General features: G+C 41.8%; 1 protein-coding gene across 7 annotated transcripts in view; it reads left to right on the forward strand.

Moving 5' to 3' along the window:
- The window catches only part of fat3a (FAT atypical cadherin 3a), a 728,759-nt gene that overhangs the window by 412,929 nt on the left and 289,386 nt on the right, over positions 1–26,444 (forward strand). Inside the window, exon 5 of one of the 7 annotated variants that reach the window (XM_072263374.1) lies at positions 1,324–1,636. The exons of the other annotated variants lie outside the window; for them this stretch is intronic. Within the exon in view, the coding sequence (XP_072119475.1) occupies positions 1,324–1,400 (77 nt within the window). The 3' untranslated portion in view covers positions 1,401–1,636. Of the gene's footprint in view, positions 1–1,323; positions 1,637–26,444 lie in introns of those variants that run through there. 7 annotated transcript variants of the gene reach the window in all.

The following is a 26,444-nucleotide window of genomic DNA, read 5'->3' on the forward strand; positions in this document are numbered from 1 at the left end:
CTTGAGTGTGAGTCTTCATACTCCTGTACCTCCCCCAGGGCAGTGACAAGAAGAGGGCATGTCCTAGATGGTGATGGTCTTTAATGATCGATGTCACCTTCTTGGGGTAACCCCTCGTGAACATGTCCTTGATAATAGGGAGTGTTGTGCCCATGATGGAGCAGGTTGAGTCCGTAACCTCTTTCAACCCTATGCAATGGAACCTCCATAACAGGTTGTGATGCAACCAGTTAGAATGCTCACCAATGTACATCTGCAGAAATTTACAAGAATCTTTGTGGACATACCACATCTCCTTAAACTCCTAACAATCTAGAGCCGCTAGTGTGCTTTCTTCATGATTGCATCAATGTGCCGAGGCTGGGACAGATCATTTTAGATGCTGGTGCCCAGGAACTCACAGCGGTTCACCTTTCCAATGCTGACCATTCAATGGGGACTGGCGCATAATCAGTTCCTTGGTCTTGTTAACATTGCGTGCTGTTGTTTTGATACCACTCAACTCTGCAATCTGTCTCACCCCTGTAAGTCCCTTCATCACCATCTGTGATCTTTTCAACAGCGAAAGAAAATACACTTTGCATCCAAATGCAAACAGTATCACTAGCCGCCTGTCTTGGCTAACTTTAATAGAGTTGGGATTTCTGAAAGGGAAACATTCTAATTCCATAACATTTTAAAGGACGGGATTCTAATTTCTCTGGCATCATTTTTGATAGGGAGCCTGGGGTTTGGTGCTACCAAGAGTAATAACATGAAGTTTGTCAGGATAAGTGTTTGAAATCCTGGGTTAGAATTAAACTCCTAAATAGAAACAGGTGGGTTGAGGTCAGGTCAGTGGTTACAAATGATTACTTGTGGGTGTGTAATGAGCCAGCACCTAATTTGTATCCCAGGAGAAGGATTAATAATTTTAGTTTTTGGCCATAGTTACAAACAGTGTTGTCGGCTTCTCAAGGTTTATTAGTGGCCTGCCAGCTCAAGTTATATGGAAGTCTTGCAGCATAAGGGCAGCAAGAACAGCTTTAGGAAAGTCCTTACAGATCTGAAGATGGGAAAGGTGCTTCCCATTAAATCTGCTTACTCCAAATCTATCTATCTATCTATCTATCTATCTCTATCTCTCTCTCTCTGTCTCTCCCCCCCCCCACACAAAATATCCCACTTATACTATTGTGGATAATAAATTACATACTTTTCAAACATCATCACCTTCCCCCAACAGAATAGCCCCTCCCTGGAGCATTAGTCTTACTAATGTACCTTGGATTTGTTAGCACAGGTTTGTCACTTATTAAGGTCTATCTCAACTCTGTATTGCAGCTCTTTTCTTGGAAATATATCCCTATTTCTGCCTGACCACATCCTCAATTGGAATTTCTGTAAGCCTCACTGCATGATTTAGAGGAACTGGAACCAAAACCAAATCTGTAGGAGAGCTTATTATCCCTCTGCCAAGCCAAGAGTTTCACAGAAGTGAGATCAAGCTAATATGTAATATATTCAGAAAACATCTTTATTGCTACCATAGCACAAAAAGCTCATGTTTCAACATCATCTGAGATTATTAACGATGTCTTACAATTTAGTCCTGGAAAATTTTACTGCTATAATATTATACATGGTAGTACCTCAGTGTGCTGTACATTATTCTGACTATTGTGGATAATAAATTACATACTTTATAAATGTACAATAATAAAAGCTAGGATTTTATTTCCAGTTTCTATTGTATTCTTTTCCTGAAAAGAATTTCATTGTGATGCATTGTTGAAATATTTCTTATATTGCAACTCATATTAGAATTTGAAAATGCCATGAATCTTTGATAAAATCTTTAACTAGTACATATTTCAGTTACCAAATTTAACTGAAGTCTGAGAGAAACATTTCAAAATAAATTCCTCATGATTAAATTAAATTCTAAAGATGTTTTAGATATCAAACAGTGACTAACACTGCAGTTACTATCTGCATTGAGTGTCCAGTCATAAAAACTCAAGTCTACTTATCTCAACTATATATGATGTAAGCCTTTGTTGAGCTTCAAACATGGAAAATTAAAATGTAGATTTTCTTTTAATTAAACTGAATTTTGCCACAATTTATATTCTTGGTTCATTTTGACAATTACAGTCATGATTGATGCTTGGAGAGTTGACATTACATTTGTTAGTGCAAAAGTGAGTGACAGAGCTATTTATAAATTATTTTGAGATCTGAAGCATAAACTGTCAAATGTCAAGCCCTTTATATATCCTATTTTGTTGAAGTGTCTGACTGTCTGCTTCCAAAGATACATTTAAAATTTCAATTAAATTCGGAAATGCAGAGACCGTAAAACTAATCAACATTCTCATTTTAGGTAAAGCTTTCTTTATAGTCCAAACTGCTGGATGTTCAAAGCCATTTGCAAATTGAAGCTGGCAGATATGGTTCAATAGATCTTCTGAAATAGCAATATTTTTCTGAAAAAAATTAAGGACGACATTCTTATTTTGCATTTCATACTGCTGTAAGTCTTTCAGCTCGAATCAGTCACTAATATTGCCTTGACAAAGGGTTTAAAAATAAGGAACGGAACTGGAGAGAAAAGTTATGAATAATCTTGGTATACTATATTACCTAGTCTCAAATGCCATCCATTGGAGATCCTCCTGTATTACTGAATGAATAAACTGTCTATCCTACAGTGGTGACTCATCACACTGTGTTCAACTAGATTTACATAGATAGCTTTTTAATCGTGGAGCAGAGCATGGAGACAATAATGACGCTATGAAACCTGCAGTTTGGGCTGATATGTTTAGCCATCAGAAGCTTTTTCATTACATTTGAAGAAGTATTTTCTAACTTTCTAAATTTCATGGCTGATAATTCAAGATTCTTTAATGTCACTTCCAGTACACTAGTGTAAATGAGAACAGAATAATTCTTGCTCTGGATCAGATTCTGCACCAAAAAAAAGCACAATGAGATAAAGAACACATGATAGTAAAAAAGTACAATAAATATAAATACAAAAGATAGCTTATAAACATTGATTGTATATCCATAAAACGACGCTTTATAGTGTCACTGTATGGACTCTTTAGTGCCATAAAGTGTAGAAGTCTCAAATTAGTTCCATTGCCTGAAGTGAGCAATGAAATAGAAGGAGTTAGTGCAACTCTATTACAGCTCGAGACACCGGGCTGTAATAGGGCTTCAGAGTTAAATTTTGGCATCATCTGCAAGGAGTTGGTACATCCTCCCTGTAGAATAAGTGGATTTTCCCCTGGTGCTGCATTTCCTCCCACAGTTCTAAGATGTACCGAGTAGATTAATTGGTCGTTGTAAATTGTCCCGTGATTAGGTTCGGGTTAATCAGGTTTGTCAGGGGTTGCTGGGGCAGCGTGGTTCGAAGGGCCAGGAGGGTCTGCTTCGTGCTGTATTGCTAAATAAACCAATAAACAAATAAACGTGTGTATGAGGTTGTAGAGTACCTTTTTGTAAATGTGGGTTTAAACCTTCAGTTCCATTGATACTCTGAAAACAGATAATCATGCAGATAATGCCACTCTGCACAATAAATTTTGTTAATATTTTCAAATTGTCTGGAGTATTATGGAATGTAGTTTATTGTTGATCATTCAACACTCAATACTTTACATTCTTTGTACCATTTTGGATGAGTGACAAGCTTGGTTTCCATCCTTAGCCAGGCAGAAGCCTTTAGCAATTTGAGTTTTCAGTTACCTTTAGTTTATAATTTGTGTTATGACAATTTGGCATATTGTGGATTCAAATTCCACTGCTAACATTAATCACAAGATATGCAATTTCAACATTTAATAGATAGAGATTAGAAAATTAATTATCAAGGATTCAGTTAATCAATGTTCAGAATCTATTAATAGTTTTTCTCCTAATGATATATTGGATGCTTAGATTAAAGTAAGAAATAAGATTTTGAACAATGACAAATTTTTTGTTAATTTGAATATTTGAAAAGTATCTGTAAAAGAAATTATGTGACAATTTAACAAAATTTAGCTACTTTTTGGAACACTTGAAGTGTAATTTATGTCTCAACTCAAAGAAGAAATAAAGAAATTTTACATTTGGTTTTAGAAAGAATTCATACATAATTTGGGCCACACAGTAGTACAGTGGTTATCAGAATGCTCCATGGTGGTTATCACAATGCCAGTGATAATCGATCAGGGTTTATTTCATGCTGCTGTCTGCAAGGACATTTAATGTTCTCCTCATGACAGTGTGGGTTACCTGTGGTTGCTCCAATTTCCTGCCATGTTGCAAAGACGTCGGTTAGGGTTAAGAGTTAGTGAGTTGTGGACATGCTACGTTGGCGCCAGAGGCATGGCGATGCTTGCAGGTGCACAGACTCTCCCCCCTCTCCCTCTTCTCTCTCCCCGTCTCCTCTTTACTCTCTTTCCCTCTCTCTCCTCCCCCTCCCCTCTCCTCTCTTACCGCTTTCCACTTCCCCCTCCCCCTTCCCCCTCCCCCTTCCCCCTCCCCCTTCCCCCTCCCCCTCCCCCTCCCCCCTCCCCTCCCCCCTCCCCTCCCCCCTCCCCTCCCCCCTCCCCCTCCCCTCCCCCCTCCCCTCCCCCCTCCCCCCTCCCCCTCCCCCTCCCCCTCCCCCCTCCCCCTCCCCCCTCCCCCCTCCCCCCTCCCCCCTCCCCCCTCCCCCTCCCCCTCCCCCTCCCCCCTCCCCCTCCCCCCTCCCCCTCCCCCTCCCCCTCCCCCCTCCCCCTCCCCCCTCCCCCTCCCCCCTTCCCCCTTCCCCCTCCCCTCCCCCCTCCCCCCTCCCCCTCCCCCTCCCCTCCCCCCTCCCCTTCCCCCTCACCCCTTCCCCTTCCCTTCCCCCTTCCCTCCCCCCTTCCCTTCCCCCTTCCCTCCCCCCTTCCCTTCCCCCTCTTCTCTCTCCTCCTCTCCTCTTTCCTCTCTTTCCCTCTCTCCCCTTCACCTCTCTCCTCTCCTCTCCTTTCCACTCTTCCCTGCCCCCCCTCCACCTCCCCCTCTTCCTCTTCCCTGTCTCATCTCCTCCTAACCCCCTCCCCCTTCCCCTTTCCCCTTTCCCCCACCCCTCTACACCCCCTCTTCTCCTCTTCTCCCTCTTTACCCCGTCTCCTCTCTCCCTCTTCTTTTTCCTCCCCCCGTCAAATTCAGATAATTTGTCATGTGACTGTACACATTTACAACCAAATGAAACAACATTCCTCCGGACCATGGTGCACTGACACATCATGTATCACACGTAACACATGAACCAAAATATGATACTGTCATCATCATCATATGTTGCAGATGTAGGTGATCAATGGTGTGCCTCCCGGACACACGTCTTGTGAAGACACTGCCCAGGAAGGTGTGGCCCCAGGCATTAGCAATACCCTTCAGATGTTGTCTGCCTGGTGTCAGTGGTCACATAACCGGGACGTGGAATGCACCAGCTGCTCATATGACCATCCACCACCTACTCCCATGGCTTCATGTGACCCTGATTGGGTGCTACACCTTGACCAAAGGTGACCTGCAGGCTAGCAAAGGGAAGAAGTGCCTTACAGCTCCTTTGGTAGATACTGTATGTATCTCCACTCCGCCACCCATATGCAATAAATAAATTGATAAAATATAATTCAAAACACATGTAACTAAGCTCAGCACAGGAAAACGGTAAACGGCTCTCTGTCCTAGTGATGAGACCTCAATGGTGGCAGGGTATTCATTACTCTCAGGGCCTGAGGGAAGAAACTGTTACCCAGTCTGGCAGTCCTAGTCCTGATGCTTCCTTCAATACCTCCTACCTTGAGATTGTGAGATGGGTGGTAGAGATCCTCAACAATGCTTTGGGCCCTTTGTCTACAATGCTCCAAGTAAAATGTCAAAAATAGGGGCGGGTGCCCCCAATGAACCACTCAGTAGCTTTCACTATCATCTGTAGGGTTTTCCAGTCTGATCCCTTGCATCTTCCATACCAAACAATGATACAGCCAGACGGGAAGCTCTCAATGGTCCTCCTGTAGAAAGTTGTTAGAATGGGGGCAGGGAGCCTTGCACGCCCCGATATCCTCAGGAAGTTCAGACGCTGCCGTGCTTTCTTGATTAGTGAGAAGGTGTTGTGGGTCCAGGTTAGGTTGTCTGTTATGTGCACACCAAGGTATATTGTGCTCTTCTCTCTCTCCATGGCAGGGCCATTGATGTGCAATGGTCGACCTGTGCCTTCCTGAAGTCTATAACCGCCTCTTTTGCTTTGACAACATTGAGACTGGGGTTGTTGTTCTTGCACCATTTAACAAGACACTCTACATCCTCGCTCATCATTGTTGCTGATGAGGCCAACCACGGTAGTATCATCAGCGAATTTGATGATATGGTTTGAGCTGAATCTGGCCGTGCAGTGATGAGTCAGCAGCATGAACAGCAGCGGACTGAACACGCAACACTGGGGGCACCAGTGTACAGCATGATGGAGCAACTTGGTCTGTCTGGGGTCTTATCATCAAGAAGTCCAAGATACAGTTACAGAGAGGGGTGTTGAGTCCCACTGAGAGCAGTTTACCCACCAGCCTCTAAAGGGTAATCATATTAAATGCTGAGCTGAAGTCAGTGAGCAACATCCTGGCGTATGAGGCATTGTCTTCTCGGTGGGACAGGATGAAGTGGAGGGCTGAGGCAATGACATCATCAGTGGACCAGTTTAAGCAGTAGTTGAACTTGAAAGGATCCAATATAGCGGGTAGGTGGGATTATATACAATCCTTTACCAGCCGCTCAAAGCAATTCTTGATTGCTCAAGTCATTGTCACGGGACAGTAACCATTTCGGCCAGTTACCGTTGCTCTCTTGGGGACCGGAATGATGGTGGCTGCCTTGAATCCTGTAGGGACAGTGGACTGTTTCAGAGAGATAGTAAAGATGTCCATTATGACCTCTGTTAGCTGGTCTGCACGGTTCCTCAGCACCTGACCAGGTACGTTGTCTAACTCCGCAGCTTTGCATGAGTTTACCCTGGCTAGGTCCTCCTTATCTCAGCTGCAGCCGGACAGAATGCCTGTTCCTTAGGGAGAGGGGGATTTGCTCGATGTCACATCAGTCAATTGGTCAAATTGTACATAGAGAGCACTCAGCCTATCAGGAAGGGAGGATTCGCAGTGGTTGATGTGCAGGGTTGACCTGTAATCAGTTTTGGTTTGGACGTGCGCTGTGTGTCCCTGGTGTCTGAGGGTTTTCTGTGTGTACTCATGCTTTGCCTTCCTGATGGCACGGAGAGCACAGCTGGTGCTGACCTTACAGTTGTCCTGACCCCCGATGTGCAGCGATCCCTGAAGAGTGCACAAACCTCTGCAGTCAGGCTAGTGTAACTCAGCTCTAATATATTCTTTCCTGACAAGCTGATAGAACTTTGGCAGGACTGTTTTTAAGTTGGCAAGGTTTAAGTCACCAGCAATAATGAAGAAACCACCAGGGTGAGCGGATTCAAGGTTGCAGATTGTGCTGTTGAGTTCTTGCAGCACTTCCCCACCACTAGAATGGGAGGGGCAATGTAAACAGCAATGATCACAATACCAGTGAACCCCCTCAGTAAGCAGAAGGGCCTGCACTTCACCATTACGAACTCTATCTGCAGTTAGCAGTGGGCCATTTCTACCGAGACGTTCACACACCAGTTCTAACTGATGTAGACACACAGAACCTCCTCCAAGGGTCTTGCTGGAGGTCACAGCTTTTCTGCCTGCCTGAAAGGAGATTAGGCATTCCAGCTGGATGGCGGAGTCTGTAATGGTGTTCCTGTCAGGGCAGGTGTGCAACTGTCCTCATCTCTCAACGGTTCAGATGCAGACGCAGTTAATCCTTAATTTTCCAGGAATTGGACATTATTGAGTACAATTTATGATAGTGTGGACCTGCAGGGATTGGCTTTATTGCTTTAATACTGGCACACGTACTGTGCCTCTGCAGTCGAGTGCACTGCTTCTGCTGACTGCTTCCACTTCCCTAAGTAGCTATAGTAGACTGTGGGGTGGAGTGAGAGTCTGCTTCCCACGTTAGTCCATAACTACGTAATGCCTTCCTTATTCCGCTCGCTAGTGAGGTCGTCTTGCAGGTTTTTGTGTTCTGAATGTTCACCAGTGTTTTTCAGTCATAGAGAAAACGAACAGGATAAGAAATTTCACCATTGCTTTGAGCCAGAGTGGCCACTGTGTCTGCACACACTGCTATCTCTCTCCTCCCTCCATCTCTCCCTCCCTTCCTCCCTCCCTCCCTCCTGCCCTTCCTCCCACCCTCCCACCCTCCCTTCCTCCCTTCCTCTTCAACTTTCTGCAACATTATGCCTCTCTCAAATCTGATTTTCCTAAAAAGTACCATTGTTGAAATGATCATTGAACTACATGAAAGCTCTTACTTTGGTTGCATATAGGTATGCCAGTATTTAAATGATTGTACCTTCATGAAAACTTTTAATTGCTTCTTGGTATCATGAGCTGCTTTTGGTGTGTTGAAACTGATAATAGGCAGTCAAAACTTTCTTCAGAATTGATTAATTGTTTGGAAAGTTACAGGTAAATGTAATTTATAAAACAGAACATTTATCAAAATTGATGGGTTCCCTTATCTAATTCTTTCAGGAACTATTCATGAACAAACTGCATACTTAATTAGGTTGTCCTGAACTATAATTTAATCATCAAAACCATGAAAGTTTTCATTCTATTGATAAAATATACTTGAGTTATTCAATTCTAAAATAAATTGAAAGGAATGTTCCTTTTGGCCTTTACTAAATTGTTATCACAATGATTCTGTTTTGATTTTTAGAGTTTGGAAATATATAATAAAAATGTAGCAGAGATGCCCCTTATACAGAAATTTTGTTTGTTCCTAACAGAATGTGTCCTCAGTTAAAATAAATAATTGACTGCTCTTTCTTTTATTTTGTTATACTGAGATTCTGTTGTCTCAAACAGAAAAAGTGTCTGCAATTGAAACAAATAATTTAGTGTTCTTTAAAGGTAAAGACAGTTATTTTATGTTTCAATGAAATAAGATTGAAAAGTTTATTTATTCTGTGCATTTGTATATTTTTTTCCTGTTCAGAACAATAACTGATTAGTTTTCTCACCAATAACATTAGATTTGAAATTCAGCCTGAGTGCAATTTGGGTTAACATAGATAGATAGGTAGTGATAGTCATACTTTACTGATCCCAGGGGGAAATTGGTTTTCGTTACAGTTGCACAATAAGTAATAAATAGTAATAGAACCATAAATAGTTAAATAGTAATATGTAAATTATGCCAGTAAATTATCAAATAAATCCAGGACCAGCCTATCGGCTCAGGGTGTCTGACCCTCCAAGGGAGGAGTTGTAATGTTTGATGGCCACAGGCAGGAATGACTTCCGATGACGCTCTGTGCTGCATCTTGGAGGAATGAGTCTCTGGCTAAATGTACTCCTGTGCCCAACCAGTACATTATGTAGTGGATGGGAGACATTGACCAAGATGGCATGCAACTTAGACAGCATCCTCTTTTCAGACAACCCCGTGAGAGAGTCCAGTTCCAACCCCACAACATCACTGGCCTTACGAATGAGTTTGTTGATTCTTTTGGTGTGTGCTACCCTCAGCCTGCTGCCCCAGCACACAACAGCAAACATGATAGCACTGGCCACCACAGACTTGTAGAACATCCTCAGCATCGTCCGGCAGATGTCAAAGGACCTCAGTCTCCTCAGGAAATAGAGATGGCTCTGACCCTTCTTGTAGACAGCCTCAGTGTTCTTTGGCCAGTCCAGTTTATTGTCAATTTGTATCCCCAGGTATTTGTAATCCTCCACCATGTCCACACTGACCCCCAGATGGAAACGAGGGTCACCGGTACCTTAGCTCTCCTCAGGTCTACTACCAGCTCCTTAGTCTTTTTCACATTAAGTTGCAGATAATTCTGCTCACACCATGTGACAAAGTTTCCTATCGTAGCTCTGTACTCAACCTCATCTCCCTTGCTGATGCATCCAACTATGACAGAGTCATCCGAAAACTTCTGAAGATGACAAGACTCTGTACAGTAGTTGAAGTCCGAGGTGTAAATGGTGAAGAGAAAGGGAGACAAGACGATCCCCTGTGGAGCCCCAGTGCTGCTGATCACCCTGTCGGACACACAGTGTTGCAAGCACACGTACTGTGGTCTACCAGTCAGGTAATCAAGAATCCATGACACCAGGGAAGCATCCCCCTGCATCGCTGTCAGCTTCTCCCCCAGCAGAGCAGGGCGGATGGTGTTGAACGCACTGGAGAAGTCAAAAAACATGACCCTCACAGTGCTTGCTGGCTTGTCCAGGTGGGCGTAGACACGGTTCAGCAGGTAGACGTTGGCATCCTCAACTCCTAGTCGGGGCTGGTAGGCGAACTGGAGGGAATCTAAGTGTGGCCTGATCATAGGCCGGAACAGCTCCAGAACAAGGAGCTTGTCAGAGAATGTCACATATAATGTCAGAGAATGAGCAGATGTCAGTAAAAATCCAGTCTCCTAAATTTGCTAATGTAAACAGTGCTGGCCTTGTGTGCAGATTAATTTTATTTTCAGTATTTATCCAAGCTCAAAGTCAAATTTGGAATTTTGTCAGCCTTGCCTGTGGCTCATGGACACAGGATTAGTCAGCAGGATTAATAAAGCAATAGGAAACCTGATATGGGAGAGCCAAAACACAATGTGATACGTAGCAAAGCATCAACCTCTTGTTTGCAGGCTGACCAAATGAGGTGAGAGCAATGAAGGCAGCACAAATTGCAAATTTATTGTACTTGCAACCTTCTGAAACTGATGCTAAAAAGTACAGTATGCTGAAAGCAATGTGCACCTTGTGGGAAATCATGTGATTGTCCTTCACTACCAGCTATTGGCTGGTCCGCATGTAATCCTCACCCAACTGCTGTATGTGCAAGATTAATTGTACATTGACATGGTAACACAGAGATATCCCTCCCAGAAAATATTTGATTTTATTTTAAATCACTATTACACTTGGTGCAGTTTTTTTTTAACATACAACAGCAAAATACCATTTGAAGGTTCCAACCAACCTTTGCAAAGATCTTATCACTTGATACAGCATTTTTATTTGTTGCACAATGGAATTCTTTCCAGAAATACAGTTGTGGCCCTCTGTTGCATAATAGTTAATATGGCCCACTTAAGTGATGTCATTCAGTGTGAATTCTCGGCATCTCCCATTGCTTCTTCATGGTCTTGCCTCGACAACAGTGGAAGAACGAAATGGTTGGAAGTGATCAGGTAAAGATGAAGGCTTTTGTTCATTAAAATACGTGCCTATCTTCTTTTCTCTAAGTTCCATCTTTTCTCTGAGTGCCCACTTTTTCAACAGATTATTTCGAAAGTTTGGATTTCCAGGCCATTGGCATTCAAGGGCAAATCTCGCCAAAGCAGCCTCTATAATTAAAATGCATTTCAGAGGTCTTGCTAAGGAGGCAAAGTGGTGTTTCATACTTAATATGTGGTGTTCGTTTATGCACACCAACTTGTGACAGCTAATTTTATTGTGCATTGTTTTATACATGTGGAGTGTTTCACAGTGTGGAACTTCCTGTTCCAGTTTATGTTGATGTAGGTGTGAATGGGCATTATAGGAGTAATTGGCGTCATTTGATCTGTGTTCAATAGTCAGAGTATGCTGGACTAATCTGGTGCACAGAATTGCTCTGTCTAACTTCCCTTCTGCTTCATGTTAACTTCAGAAGGGTCTGCAGTGCAGTTAACTCCATGTAAAATTGTGTTATATTTTTAAATCAAGCAGTAGTAAACAAAGGCAACTGGACTTGCTGTGTTTTCTCGAAGACATTTTGCCACTCATTCGAGCGGCTTCTTCGGTTCTAATTCATGGTGGGTAGTTTTCCAGTTTATAAACTCTGTGGGTTGTTTAAGGGTATAGAAATCACATGAGAATCGTTAAGAGTCTTAGGCTACGTCCACACTAGACCGGATAAATCCGTAACCAAAGCTTTTTCTCTTCGTTTTGACCCTCCGTCCACACTGAAATGGCGTTTTCCTCCCCCAAAAACGGAGATTTTCTAGAACGCCCTCCAGAGTGTGTCAATTGGAAAACGCCGATTGTGCAGAGCAGTGTGGACTGGGTAAACAGATATTTTTAAAAATGCTGTCATGACGTGCCGGAACAGATGGCAGCAGCACGGCATTTCATTGTTTTCTTGAATGCAACCCCCCCTATACAACCTAACAATTTCAGAACAAATGGCAATGAGACTGAAGCCAGAAGAGTTAGAAATGTACTCACCAAATACTTTGACCCATAGCTTACTGAATAAATAAGTATACTCACTTTGCCCTGTTTTCTGTCCTTCCTTGCATGAAGGTGGTTTACCTATTAATGCAAATACTTCTCTGACAATAGATGTGTAACAGTCTAATGTAACACTGTATAGAAATACAAGATAACACTGATGCAGACATGTTTTATACAATTAACAAGGTGCTTTATCAATGCAACAGAGTTAGTCAGTTTTTCAGTGTTCGTCAACAGCCGGGTCATACAGTCCGTGAACTCCCTGTCGGTTGCCTCCATACGCTTCAGTATTTGTTTTTTTTTAGTTTTAAGTCCTCCTGCGCGAGAGCCAACAGCGATTCCTTTTAAGTTTTTCTAGTCTGTAACTGGACAAACGCGCACCAAGTATACCATTTCCTCTTCGCTTGTTTTCTGTGTGTCCTGCGCATGCCCAGTAGGAGGAGATTTGCCCAAATATCTGTTCTAATGTGGACGGAGATATTTTTTAAAACGCCTGGTGTGGATGCCTATCGTTTTTATGCGAAACCAGCGTTTTCAAAATTACCTGGTCAGTATGGACGTAGCCTTAGCGGTAATGAGAGGGTTATTAGTCTTTGCATGAATGGAGGTGTGAACTGTTGTGGAGACGCCAGGGTAGAGATGTTAGGACTCTTAACTCTCGACCTTAAACAACCCTCATGTGATTGCTATACCTGTAAACAACTCACAGAGTTTATAAGCTGGAAAACTACACACCATGGATCACAACTGAAGAAACCTCTCGAATGAGTGGTGAAACATCTTCTGGACAACACAGGGAGTCCAGCTGCTTTGATTTACTACTGCTTGATGTACAAATGACACTGAGAACTTTCATCGATGAATTGTATTTTTCTTTTGCCTTAAAAAGCAAGTACGCTGGATTCCAGTTAATTGCGGCACATCGGGAGCAGTACATTTTGGCACAATTAAGTGTCTGCCCCAATTAGCTAAAATTTCATGGAAATAGTGAAAAGGGTATTATTAAGAAGACAAACTACATTTGACGGAGTAACAAACTATGTATTTAAATTAAATAGAGAATAAATTAGAACACTGTCAATACTACGGGTGGCTGTGCGTCATATCTGATGATGACCAGGAAACTTGAGAGAGTTTTTGAAGTAGAAAAACTGTTGCACTAGGGCAGTTCCACTCTCTCAACCTCAGAAGTCCAGGTCCAGTGGGATGAATAGACCTCACAACTGGTTGCAGTGGATGACCATGACTTCTTTTGTGCCTCGTCATGCCCTTCACTCTCCATGTGGTGTTGCAGAACCGTCTTCCTGGCCGTTGGATCTCACTGTAGATCTCATCCATCCAGTCCACCAGAGCTGACTTCACATGCTTGACAGGCATGTCCCTATCTCACTGGGGTAAGGGACCTGCCAGCTACCCTGAACTGCTTTAGACCACCTGTCACAGTGGTGTGCAGCAGTGTGGCCGCTGTCACATACAAAGAGCTACTTGGATCCACAGGAGAAAGCTAAGTGTTCGGTGGGGTTCAAAGGTAACATTCAAGATGATTGCCAATACCTTCCAGTTCTTCATAGTGCCTAACTTGTTGAAGTAGTAAAATGGTTTCCTCTCACTTCCAGCCATTTCTGGGGACTCCAAGCCTGAACGTTTGAAACCATGGTGAGCAAAACAGTTCTGAATTGTTTTGCTCCTTATTTTTCACCAACTATCAGCGACAATAATGACTGCTTTCTTGAACGCAAACACACACAGATGCTAGTTGTTTAAAGAACTGATTGCTCTAAGCACGGTGTAGTGTTGCACGGCCACATAACATGCACACGACTGATGCTATTTAGAAACCATTCAGCAACGATTCCCTGCCCCAATTATGCAGCATAGTGTCCCAAACAAAGGGAATCCTGGCTCTTTTCTCTACTTAGTTTTTGTTGTTTAAGAGTTGTCCCAAATAAACAGCTGCCCTAATTAACTGATGGCTCAATTAACTAGAATCCTCTGTACTATGCAATCAAAGTCCCAGGCTAAGTATGATTAAATGTGCCCCAGTTGTCCCACTCTAAATCCTCCTTCAGAGCTGTAATTCCTGTTCATTCTGACATTCAATAGGCATTCCCTTAATAAGTATTTATTCTTATGACTTCTAATGGGCATTCCCTCGCTTTTTGGTAGTCGAACTTAGTTATATTGTGCAGCCAAAATCTTTCTTTCCCTTGTAAACATTTCCATGTACTGCTAACTAGAAAAGCAATCAATCTCTATATTTGTGGCAGATATATACACCCAAGTTGTGCATCACTAGCCACTGCTGAGCAGTTTAACATCAATGGTGTATGAGGCAGGATTTGCTGCAATTTAACATCCACAAGGGAGAAGCCAAGGAGGTTTCTGTCAATAAAAAGCTTTTCATCTTACCCATTTCATTCTGCTCTTTCCTTGATAATTCACTGTATTTGCTTAACTCCATTGTGCTGTTTAATACAGAATTAGAATTCAAGATATCAGGCACCAAAGTAGATTATTTTCACTTCTGTAGCGCTGTTCACCTTCATCACTGATTAGCTCATCCTACCTTTGTAGAAACTCTCTTTCAAGTCATTGTCATTTCTGGGCTAAATGAGGGTAAAATCTAAGCTAAATTACTGATTGTCTACTTAACATAATTGGTTTAAGATGCTAATTTCACACCTTGCTAATTTTACATTTTGCTTATTTAACTTTGTATTGTAGTCGGAGCCTATATTATTCGAACAGTGATTTTCCTGCCTTGTGTGTTACATTCAGACTATGCCTAATTTTCCAGAGTTCGTATTAGTATTCTGAGCTTCATTCATCATCATTTCAAACTGATTCAGGATTCTTCTGCCACTGAGATTTACCTTTCTTGATCATCTTTATAATTGCAGGCCACCGACTGATTGAATTCATTTTCCACATTCTTTATCCAAATTCATTATTCTCATAAGTACGGCATTAGTTTTTGCACTCCACTATTAATATTATCCCGGTGGGACCTTTGCTCTGCTGTGGGCTTCCTCAGCACTTGCCCTTTCACCCATTCCAACTTTTAGTGTAGAGCTTCTAGTAATTGTTGCCCTACATCTTCCATAAATGTTTGTATCTTCCCTTTGTTTCAAAGAATCCTGAGAATCGACCTTTTGATCATGACATCAGAAACCTTTCCTGATTATTATTTATGTGCATGTTTGGCATTCATTTTATCTAAATGAAGTGGTTGAGAACCCGATTTGTTAAATGCATCTTATAAATGTGGTTCAAAGCTGTTAATAACCCCTCAACAAAAACCAAAGCTTATTTATTTTATTGTAGTTTAGTTGTAAGATTGTGTCGGAAAATTTAAATTGAGAGATCTACTTAGATTGCGACATTTCAGAGAAAGTTAGCTAGGTCAGCGGGAAGAGTGACTCAGAGGTGGGCCTATACTCATCAGAGTTTAGAAAAATGAAAGGTGATTTCATTAAAACATAAAATATTTTGAGGGGGCCAGATAAGATGCATTCTGAGAGGATGCATCCCCATGTGGTGTGAATCTAGAACAAGAAGCCAGGGTTTGAGAATAAGTAGGTCAATGCAGAAATGAGAAGGAATTTCTTCTGTCAGAATTTTTTGTGATTCTCTACCCCAGGTCACTGAAGGCTGAGCCATTGGAAGGTATTGGGCAGATGGTTCAATTATAAGGGAGAAAAGGATAGGAAAATAGAAGATCAGATCAGCAATAACCTAATTGAATGGTGGAAAACATTTATAGGATCCTGCAGCTTATTTCTGCTCTTGCTATTTTCTTCTTATTCTGGTAGCTCCGATGGAGAATGAGCTCAGATTCTAACTCCTTTTTTGACAATTATAAACCAGCAAATCAAATTCCAACCTGAGGCAGAGGCTGTATTTCAATGAGAGCTGAACACAGGGGTTTGTCCAAGAGGTTTGTTGCAAAAGTTGGTAAATTAATGAATATTAAAGATTGTCGGAGAGTGGTTGCTCTTGATAGTTTGGTGTGAGTTACTCCAGAGAAGGGAATCAGTGGAGTGAATCATAAATGGTTTTTGTGGCTGGGCTATGGAGAAGTTCAAGTCAGAACCAGGCATGACTGGTAAGGGGTCAGGGAGTTGAAAGGATACACATCGATTCATGCCCTCTCATGCTAGCCATTTCAGCCCTGGGGAAAAGCTGCTGACTATCCACATGATCAATGCCTCTCATTATCTTGTACACCTCTATCAAGTCTCCTCTCATCTTCACTCCAAGGAGAAAAGGCTGAGTTCACTCAACCTATTCTCATAAGGCATGCTCCCCAATCCAGGCAACATCCTTGTCAATCTCCTCTGCAGCCTTTCTATGGTTTCCATGTCCTTCCTATAATGAGGTGACCAGAATTGAGCACAGTACTCCAAGTGGGGTCTGACCAGGGCCCTATATAGCTGCGACATTACTTCTCGGCTCTTAAACTCAGTCCCACAATTGATGAAGGCCAATGGTCCGTATGCTTTCTGAACCACAGAGTCAACCTGCACAGCAGCATTGAGTGTCCTATGGACTCAGACCCCAAGATCCCTCTGATCCTCCACACTGCCAAGAGTCTTACCATTAATACTATTCTGCTATTATATTTGTCCTACCAAAATGAACCACCTCACACTTACCTGGGTTGAACTCCATCTGTCACTTCTCAGCCCAGTTTTGCATCCTATCAATGTCCTGTTGTAACCTCTGACAGCCCTCCACACTATCCACAACACCCCCAACCTTTTGTGTCATCAGAAAATCTACTAACCCATCCCTCCACTTCCTCATCCAGATCATTGATAAAAATCACAAAGAGTAGGGGTCCCAGAACAGACCCCTGAGGCACACCACTGGTCACCGGCCTCAGTGCGGAATATGATCCGTCTATAACCACTCTTTGCCTTCTGTGGGCAAGCCAGTTCTGGATCCACAGAACAATGTCCCCTTGGATCCCATGTCTCCTTACTTTCTCAATAAGACTTGCACGGGGTACCTTGTCAAATGCCTTGCTAAAATCCATATACACTATCAAATGCCTTGCTAAAATCCATTGCTAAAATGGTGCCAGCTTACAATCATCTTCCAAGTGACATATGATCGGTTTGCCTAAATCTGGTTGAGTAGAGAGTTAATGTTGATGTTTCCCTTTAGGGAGAAGGACATCCCATCCACAAGTGTCTGAGGTCAACTCTCTTAACATGAAGTGTCCCCAGATAATGACTAGAGCAGCAAATCCACGAGGGCCAAATAGGCTGATGATAGTCAATAGCACACTATGACGTGCAAAGAGTCCTTCGGTATCAGCGACATGGAGAGTAAGGGTGTCAGTAACGAGATCCCACTCAAGGGGCAAGTTACACTGCATAGGAGGGAAATCCTGTTGATCTTGGACAAGGTCATGATACTGTAGAGCCTTTCACCAGATCTTCAGATGGAAAACGTTGTGACCTCAGTACTGTTGGATGCAAACTTATGCAGTCCATGATTAAACTCTGTCAACATGTCTTGCTCTGCTTTCACACATTGACTGATTCTTCCGCACTGGAAAATGATTTGAAACCATCATTAACAAAGAAATGCCTCTCTATGTACCTCCATGCTATTGTCTTGATTTCCTTCTCTCCCTCATTATGTGTCTTCTTAAGGCCATAGATAGTCACAGCTGGTAAGGTGCAGTTACCAAACACGTGAAATAGATGTGGTACTCCAGAATCCTTTTGTCCAGCTGCTTGTCATGAAGACACAAGAGTCTGAGGTAGTCTCAATGACCTTCTGTCACTAGGAAGCTGTGGAACATTTGTTCAATGTCTGCCATCACTACAGTGGACTCAGTTCTGAAGCACATGAGGACAGGGTGAGACTGTGATTGAGATCTGGATCCTGCGAGACTACATTGTTCAGTAATACACCTTTGAACTGCACACTTGAATCAAAGATAATTCATATCTGTGATGTATACCGAAGTGGGGCAAATACCAGCTTTCATTTTTGGGAGCTGGTGGATGAGCTGGCTTTTTCATGTCAAGTCTCTCATGAACTCCACGTAATAGAGTTTCATTTCTCAATGTGTGACTGAGGGACATGAGCTGGCCGAGTGCCTGCCTTTTTTATTTGCTAGGAGTTGTTGTGGAGAGCAGAAAGAAAGGGGAGCTACTTAATTGTTTGACTCTTTGCTAAACACTTTGTTCATGATTAGAAGAAAGATCTCATCTGTGATGCAAGGTGCCAGCTTATAATCATCTTCCAAGTGACAGAAGACCAGCTTGCCTGAATCTGGTTGAGCAGAGAGTTAAATATTTCAGAGGCTTGGTTTGCTTGTTGACATTCTCTTTCATACAGATTCTAGTCTCACAGGGTCTGAGGTGACTTGGGTGGCTGTTCCTCAGGACATTAGTCTGAAATGTGCTGACAATGGACTGATGATCATCATTGAGGCAGACTCCACCCACTATGACCCAATCCAGTCCAGGTCCAGTCAGTGTGTGTAAGGTGTAAAGCCTGATTTATACTTCTGCGTCAACGCAAACCCTACGCAAAGCCGACGCGGAACCCTACACGAGAGCCTGCGTTGCTGCGACACGCACCTCTCCCAAAATGTAACCGCACGTCGCGACAACGCAGAACGCAACAGCTGTGATTGGTCCGCTTGGTAGAATCGCATTTCATCCTACGCTGTAATAGCTTCCCATTGGGCAACTGAAGGGCAGGGAAGGAACTCTGGCTGCAATGCTTTCTGTAAAGCTTTACAGACCTCCGAAATTATGGAGGACATATTTCGCTTTTACGAAAAAAAGACGCTCGCTTCTTGTTTACCTCGAGAAAGACTACCATGACCACGAAGCCTTGCACGGGCAGGTGTGTGCGCATGCGTGACCTGTGCGAATTGCAGAGTGACACAGACACACCAACGCACAAGTATAAATGCTTACAATGTGCGTAAGTCACTTGCGTAGGTTATGGCGTCGAGTTGACGCAGAAGTATAAATCAGGCTTAAGGCGATGGCCATTGCTTGGATCAGAAGCTGACGTTGTTGTGTGTCGCATCCAGATGCGTCTCCAATCCATGGGCGATATCTTTAAAGACAAGTTATTTTTTTTTACTCTGCTGCCCTCACAGTTTGTATGTATTGAATTGAATTGACTTTTTTACTTACATCCTTCAAATACCTGAGTAAAAATCTTTACATTACCTCTCCGTTCAAATGTACAATTATAGTAATTTATAATAAATATTATGTACAACAGGATTGTCAACATAACATAGAAATACAGTCGTGTCAGCATGAATTAAGCAGTCTGATGGCCTGGTGGAAGAAGCTGTCCCGGAGCCTATTGGTCCTGGCTTTTATGCTGCAGTACCGTTTCCCAGATGGTAGCAGCTGGAACAGTTTGTGATCGGGGTGACTCAGGTCTCCAATGATCCTTTGGGCCCTTTTTAAACATCTGTCTTTGTAAATATAGTGGGAAGTTCACATCTACAGATGTGCTGGGCTGTCTGCACTATTCTCTGCAGAGTTCTGCAATTGAGGGAAATACAGTTCCCATACCAGGCAGTGATGCAGTCAGTCAGGATGTTCTCAATCATGCCCCTATAAAACTGTGCAGTGTGTTAAACAGTTGCTCAAAAATCACCCAAGACAGAAGCTTTCTTCTGGGCCTTTAATGAGATCTTACTTGTGAACGTACAGAAGGTTACGTGAAATATGCATTAAATTCAACACAGAATCATTGTGCACCTGAACATACTAATACTGTCGATTATCTTTATACTCGGTGTTAACCAAGGTAATACCACATGCAATATCCATATCTATGCAATGTAGATGAGTAAAACCCGTGACCAATGATACTTAATGACGTTAAACATAAGGTTTCCTTCGAAGTATATACTAAATGTTAACCAATATTAACAAAACTTAAGAGTCACAGATGTTGCTACTTCAAGGGCAAATGGAGGGCAGCTGGAGATAAATGTCTTTCCACCATGTGCTTCAAAACTAAATCCACATTAACCTGTGCAAGAAATGATATAATAAACAGCTTATGTACAAGAAGTGATGTTCATACAAAAGGAAGTTCATACAAAATGAACTGTACCTCTAGTGGCCAGAACACAACCCACAACGTCTGTAGAAACCAGTGAGCTGTCCGTTGGCTTGAGTTCCCTCTCTAGCTCTCTTGTCTAAATTGGAGATGTGCATTCAATACAGCAGGCTGTTAATTTAGTGACATTAAGGTAATGAGGGCAATTCTTTTGTCAATTTCCTCCCCTCCCACCCCCGCACACACAATTTTGGTGTTTGTGTGCATCCTTGCTTCTACAGATTCAAAATTCTAGCAGACCCAATAATATTAATGCTATGTAATAATTGCATCACACAGATTCAATCAATTTTTGGAGGGACAACCAATTTATGATGATGCACCTTGGCTAAGCTGTCAGTTCACAGATATCACTTGAAGGAAATCATTCCTTTCAATGAATAAAGCATTGATTTAATTGTGCACCAGGACATCTGAAGCACATTGAACCGAATTATGCTTTTTCTCTATTATATTCTGACCTTGAGAGCACAGAACCATGGAATTTTCTTCTATGTTTCATGTTTTTGAGCACTGCAGATAACAAGTGTGTTCCTGGCCGTCGTCTCCAAGTGGCCACCCATTTCAGTTCCACGTTTGTTTCCCACATCATCGTGTTTGTCCTTGGCATCCTCTATTTTCACAATGAGAGCAAATGCAGGTGGCCTCATATGAGAGGCAACACCTGATATTTGGTCTTGGTCATCCCCGACCTGATGGCATGAATGTCAGTTTCTCTGACTTCTGGCACTTATTCCCTTTGTTTTTCATTTCCTCCCCCTTTAATTTCCATCATTCTGCTAGCCCTTTCTCCCCCCCCCCCCCACTTCCTTGTGGCCTGTAGAGTGGATGTGGGGAGGTTGTTTCCTTTAGTGGATGAGTCTTGAACAGAGTGCTGACAATAGAGGGATGTGTATTTGAACAGAGATGAGGAGAATTTCCTTAACTAGAGGGTAGTGAATCTGTGGAAATCATGGTCACAGCCAGATGTGGAGGCCAAACTATTGAGCATATTTATAGCAAAGGTTGATAGATTATTGATTAGTCAGGGCATCAACAGTTACTGTGAGAAGAAAGGAGAATGGGATTGAGAGGGATAATAAATCAGCCATGTAGGAATAGGGGAGCAGACTTGATGGGTCAAATAACCTAATTCTGCTCCTATGTTTTATGGTCTTAAGGTCTATCTCCTTATATGACTTGCATTCATATGGAAATGTCCTCAGCTCAAGCTCTGGTCTGTTGTAGAATAAAACAAGGAAAATCTTGCTGAGTTATTGTGTCAGATTGGTGACTTTATTAGAAATGTATATGTGCCACATTAAGTTAGAAGCACAATACAGGGGGAAGATTGCCACTATTTCTCCAGGCACCTGAGTTACCTCCAGTGCTTTATTATCAAAATTGTTGCTGTCACTTGTGGAAATGACTGTGACATGTCCACATCATGAAGTCTAAAAGTCTTAAGTCCTAAAAGAATTTAAGTTATGGGGAGAGATATACAGTATTAAAATAAAAAAAAAGTTCAGACACTCTGTTATATGTTGCTATTTAGTACTTCACCTGAATTCTGGGCCATTTAGCATGAGAATTCACAATTGAAGTAGAATATTGTAAGTGTCAAGAAAGTAGCGGCAAAAGTGTTGATTGTGAGGTTGGGCTCGTGAAAAGCAATCGCTCAAAGTGGAGGAGCAGTGTTTACTGCGAGGTACAGGGAACTTAGGTAAAATGTACAAAAGGGAAATTCAGTGATACAAGAAGTAATTAATAGAATTTTGGATGAATTAGATATTAATATGCTCATGTTTGTTCAGTTTGGATCCTTTTAATTCAAAATAATAGTTTAATAAAGTTCAGTTTATTAATATAAAATTAGTAACTTGAAATAATTTTGAAAAAGTAATTATAAGCATGCATAATGCAATAAGCTACTGGTAATAAATTATTTTGAAGTATATGTTTTATTTATTTTATTTGTATCTGTTTTTGAAATTGGTTTTGCCTCTTGTATAATCTCATTATTGTTGATTCACTCATTTTCCTCATTATTATCCAATAAGCACCATGCTGCAAAGTGTATGATTATGCAATATTTCAAAGTTCAAAGTAAAATTTATTATCAGAGTACATACATGTCACCACATATAACCCTGAGATCCTTTTTCTGTGAGAATACTTAGCAAATCTATAGAACAGTAACTGTAAATGGGATCAATAAAAAACAAACTATGCAAATATAAATAAAAACCAATAAATAACAAGTATGAAATAACAAGATAAAGTGTCCTTAAAGTGAGACCATTGGTTGTAGGAACACCAGAGATGGATTGAGTGTTGTTATCCCCTTTTGTTCAAGAGCCTGATGGTTGATGAGTACTGCCTGTTTTTAACTTGGTGGTGTGAGTCCTGAGGCTCTTGTACCTTCTACCTGATGGCAGCAGTGAGAAAAGTAGGTGGTGAAGATCTTTGATGACTGCTGCTTTTCTATGGCAGTGTGAGGGCTTTACCTGTGATGTACTGGGCCAAATCAGTGACCTTTTGTAGGATTTTCTGCTCAAAGGCATTGGTGTTCCCATTCCAATTGTAAGGAGGAACACTTTGTGCTTCTTGTCTACGCTTTCAGGAAAGCTATCTGAACTTTCAATGTCACCCCTCTGAAGTTGGTGCTTTAATGCAGTAAGAGAGTATAAAATAAAAAGTATCAATTTTTCTACTATTAAACAAATGCTGTTGACAATATTTGAAATTGGACTGAATTACATAATTGTCAAGTCATAGAGTGGTGCAGGAGTGAAGCATATTGTTTGGCTCACCACATCCAGTCTGATTTTCCCAGCCCTCTACATATACTTTGCCTGTTCAAGTCTCTTAAACATAGAGAGTGCATGTGATTCCTCCACATTCCCTGACAGTGGTGTATCAATTTCTCTCCTCTCAAAATCTATTTAAAATTCTTCTCTTTTATCTTAATCCTATGCCCTCCTGTTTTATATATCCCTGTCATGAGAAAATGATTAAGAGGCCTGTGACTAGTGGAGTGCCACAGGGATCGGTGCTGGGTCTGATGTTGTTTGTCATCTGTGCTAATGATTTGGATGATAATGTGATAAATTGGATAAGCAAATTTGTGGATGATACCAAGATTCAGGGCATAGTGGACAAAAAGGGAGGCTATCAAAGCTTGCAGCTTACACTTTGGGAGGGAAAACCTGGATAGGACTTAACACAGTGAATGGTAGAGAACTGACTGGCGAGTGTGGGAGAACAAGGATCTGGGAATAATAGATCCATAAATCATTGAAAGTGGCATCACAGATAGGGTCATAAAGAGAGCTTTTGGCACATTGGTCTTCATAAATCTGAATGTTGACAACATCGGTTGGGGTGTTATGTTGAAGTTTTATAAGACACCAGTGAGGCCAGATTTGGAGTATTATCTGCAGACAGGTAACCTACCCATAGGAAAGATTGAAAGGGTACAGAGGAAAATGTACAAGGACGTTGCCAGCTCTAGAGGACCGGAGTTATAGGGAAAGGTTGAAACAGTACTTTATTCCCTGGAGTGTAAGAGAATGAGGGTATTTTTGATGGAGACACACAAAATTTTGAGAGTTATGGATAGGGTAAATACTTGTAGGCTTTTACTGCTGAGGCTAGATGAGATTGGAACTGGAGGTCATAAGTGAACAGTGGGAGGTGAAATAGTTAAGAGGAACCTGAGAGGAATCTTCACTCAGGGAGTGGTGGAAGTGTGCAAGATGGCACCAGTGTGCAACGCTGCCTCAGTCAACAGCTTGCAGATAGCAAATGAAAGTAGCCTTTTTACTTATTTTATGTCTGGTTTTCACCATATATGTGTTTCTGGGACCGTTAGAGCCTGTGATTTACAATTTGGAGATCGTTTGAATGATCGAGCACTTTACTGGCTCTGAGAAGACTCCGGGAAGTGAGCACATACTCAAATGTGCTCACTGGCGGGAGGAGAAGATGGCAGCGCGCTGTGCGTGCGCAGCTCTCTGGTGAAAAATGATGTCATATCTGTTAAATAGCGGCCCTGGGCAATTCTGATTTGATGGAGAATGGACGTGGAACATCTGGAGAAATTTCTGAAATGCTCATTCGCTGCTGTCAGTATTGTGCGGTCGGGAATCTTTCGGAGGGTAGGCCTCAAAATCCCTGGCCTTGCCTGCTGGTGGCGACTGAGAAAGAGGTTGAATTGCTCAGACAGAGATGGCGCTCAGTACTCAGTGTTGGAGAACTGATCAGAGCTCGAAGTTTTCGGATGACTCAGAGTCGGATTGTGGTCGGCATGGCAGGGAGAGTTCTTCCTTCTCCCGTCTGCGTGAGATGTGGGACATTTGAGAAACTTTGAACTTTACTGTGCTCACAGACTTCTTCATCAAGTTATGATATTGTGCACTGTTGTAACTGTATGTTATAATTATGTGGTTTTGTCAGTGTTTTTTAGTCTTGGTTTGTCCTGTGTTTTGTGATATCACACGGGAGGAAATAATGTATCATTTCTTAATGCATGCATTACTAAATGATAATAAAAGAGGACTACGTGTCTTCATAATCTAAATAGCCTTGATGCAAAGGAACTAATTCGAACCAATGTTTGACTCGATTTCGACGTTTAAAGCATCCAGTAACTGAGACATTGAGGCTAATGCAGAAGGCGAGCGGGAGTTCCAGTGCCGCCTGCCTGCCTTTTGTTCGCTGCCAGAGAAGGAGTCTGTGAGTGGCCTATCACTATGTGGCTTGCTGTGGCAGGTGGGTAGGCCTCTCTGCCTCATGTGGTGTCCCTCTCTTTCAATGAATGTTGGTGATATCATAGGATAGTATCATGGTTCTGTGTGTATGGATTGTATTGTTGTGTTTATGGACTGTGGACATTTTCAGACTTACAGTATTTATATTCTGTGTTTTTTTATTGAATGCTCCTTTTCCATTTTGTTGTGCGAGGGGAGGGTGTTTGTTCTGTTAGTTGTTTGTGCGGGGCAGCATTTTTTGGGGGTTGATATTCCTGTTCCGTTTTGTGTGGGGGGAGTGGGGTTTGATGATTGGAAAGTCTTTCTTTTTTGTAGGGGGGTGGGGTGTGTTTGATGTTTCACTCTGAACAACTTCCATGTTCTGTCTTTGTTTTCATGGCTATCTGGAGAAGACAAATTTCAGAGTTTTATATGGATGCATGCTTTGATAGTAAATGGAAGTGTGGAACAAGTTGCCAGCAGAAGTGGTGGATGTGGGTTTGATTGTAACATTTCAGAGAAGTTTGGATGCATACGTGGATGGGAAGGAAGATTATGGTTCAGCTGCATGTTGATGGGACTAGACAGACTTGTAGTTTGGCATGGACTAAATAGCTAAAGGTCCAGTTTCTGTGCTGTAGTGCTGTATGACTCTGACTCGAACTTAATTAATCTCCCAACCTCTTTGCTGCAAATCTATATCCTATGATGTTATTGAAAACTCAACCTGGCCCTCAACACCTTCAAAAACATTGTATCTAATATGTGCTCTCTGTGATTTTAGTAAGTTGCATTTTGATATTAAACATAGTGAAGAAGTATAGTTTCCTGAAATCACTAGCAAAATATAAAAAAAAACACGCATAGTATATTTTTGACCATAGTTTTCACATTTGATGTGGTTGTGAACCACAAAAAATAGAGAAGATCTCAAATATTACCTTCAAAAAGGGAGTCACAGTGTGATATTAATATCTGTAATAAAAATGCAGGCTTGGTTAACAACCTCTCCCTTATGAACAGCATGCAGATAACTCATATGCAGTAAAGCTTTGTAAAATAGACTTGCCTTAAAATTATTGGATAAGATTAAAAGGAATTAGTTACAGTGATTTTGGAAATATTTTGACAAAGAACAAAAATTTCTATAGTGTATTAATGCACAATTTAATGGCCAATAATATTGCTTTAAGGTGCAGTAAAAATAGGTATGTGTTTTCATAAAATCTATAGTATAAATCAATAGCTGTTCATTTCAAGGACT

This window comes from Mobula birostris, chromosome 7 (genome assembly GCF_030028105.1).
Source record: "Mobula birostris isolate sMobBir1 chromosome 7, sMobBir1.hap1, whole genome shotgun sequence".
NCBI lineage: Eukaryota > Metazoa > Chordata > Chondrichthyes > Myliobatiformes > Myliobatidae > Mobula > Mobula birostris.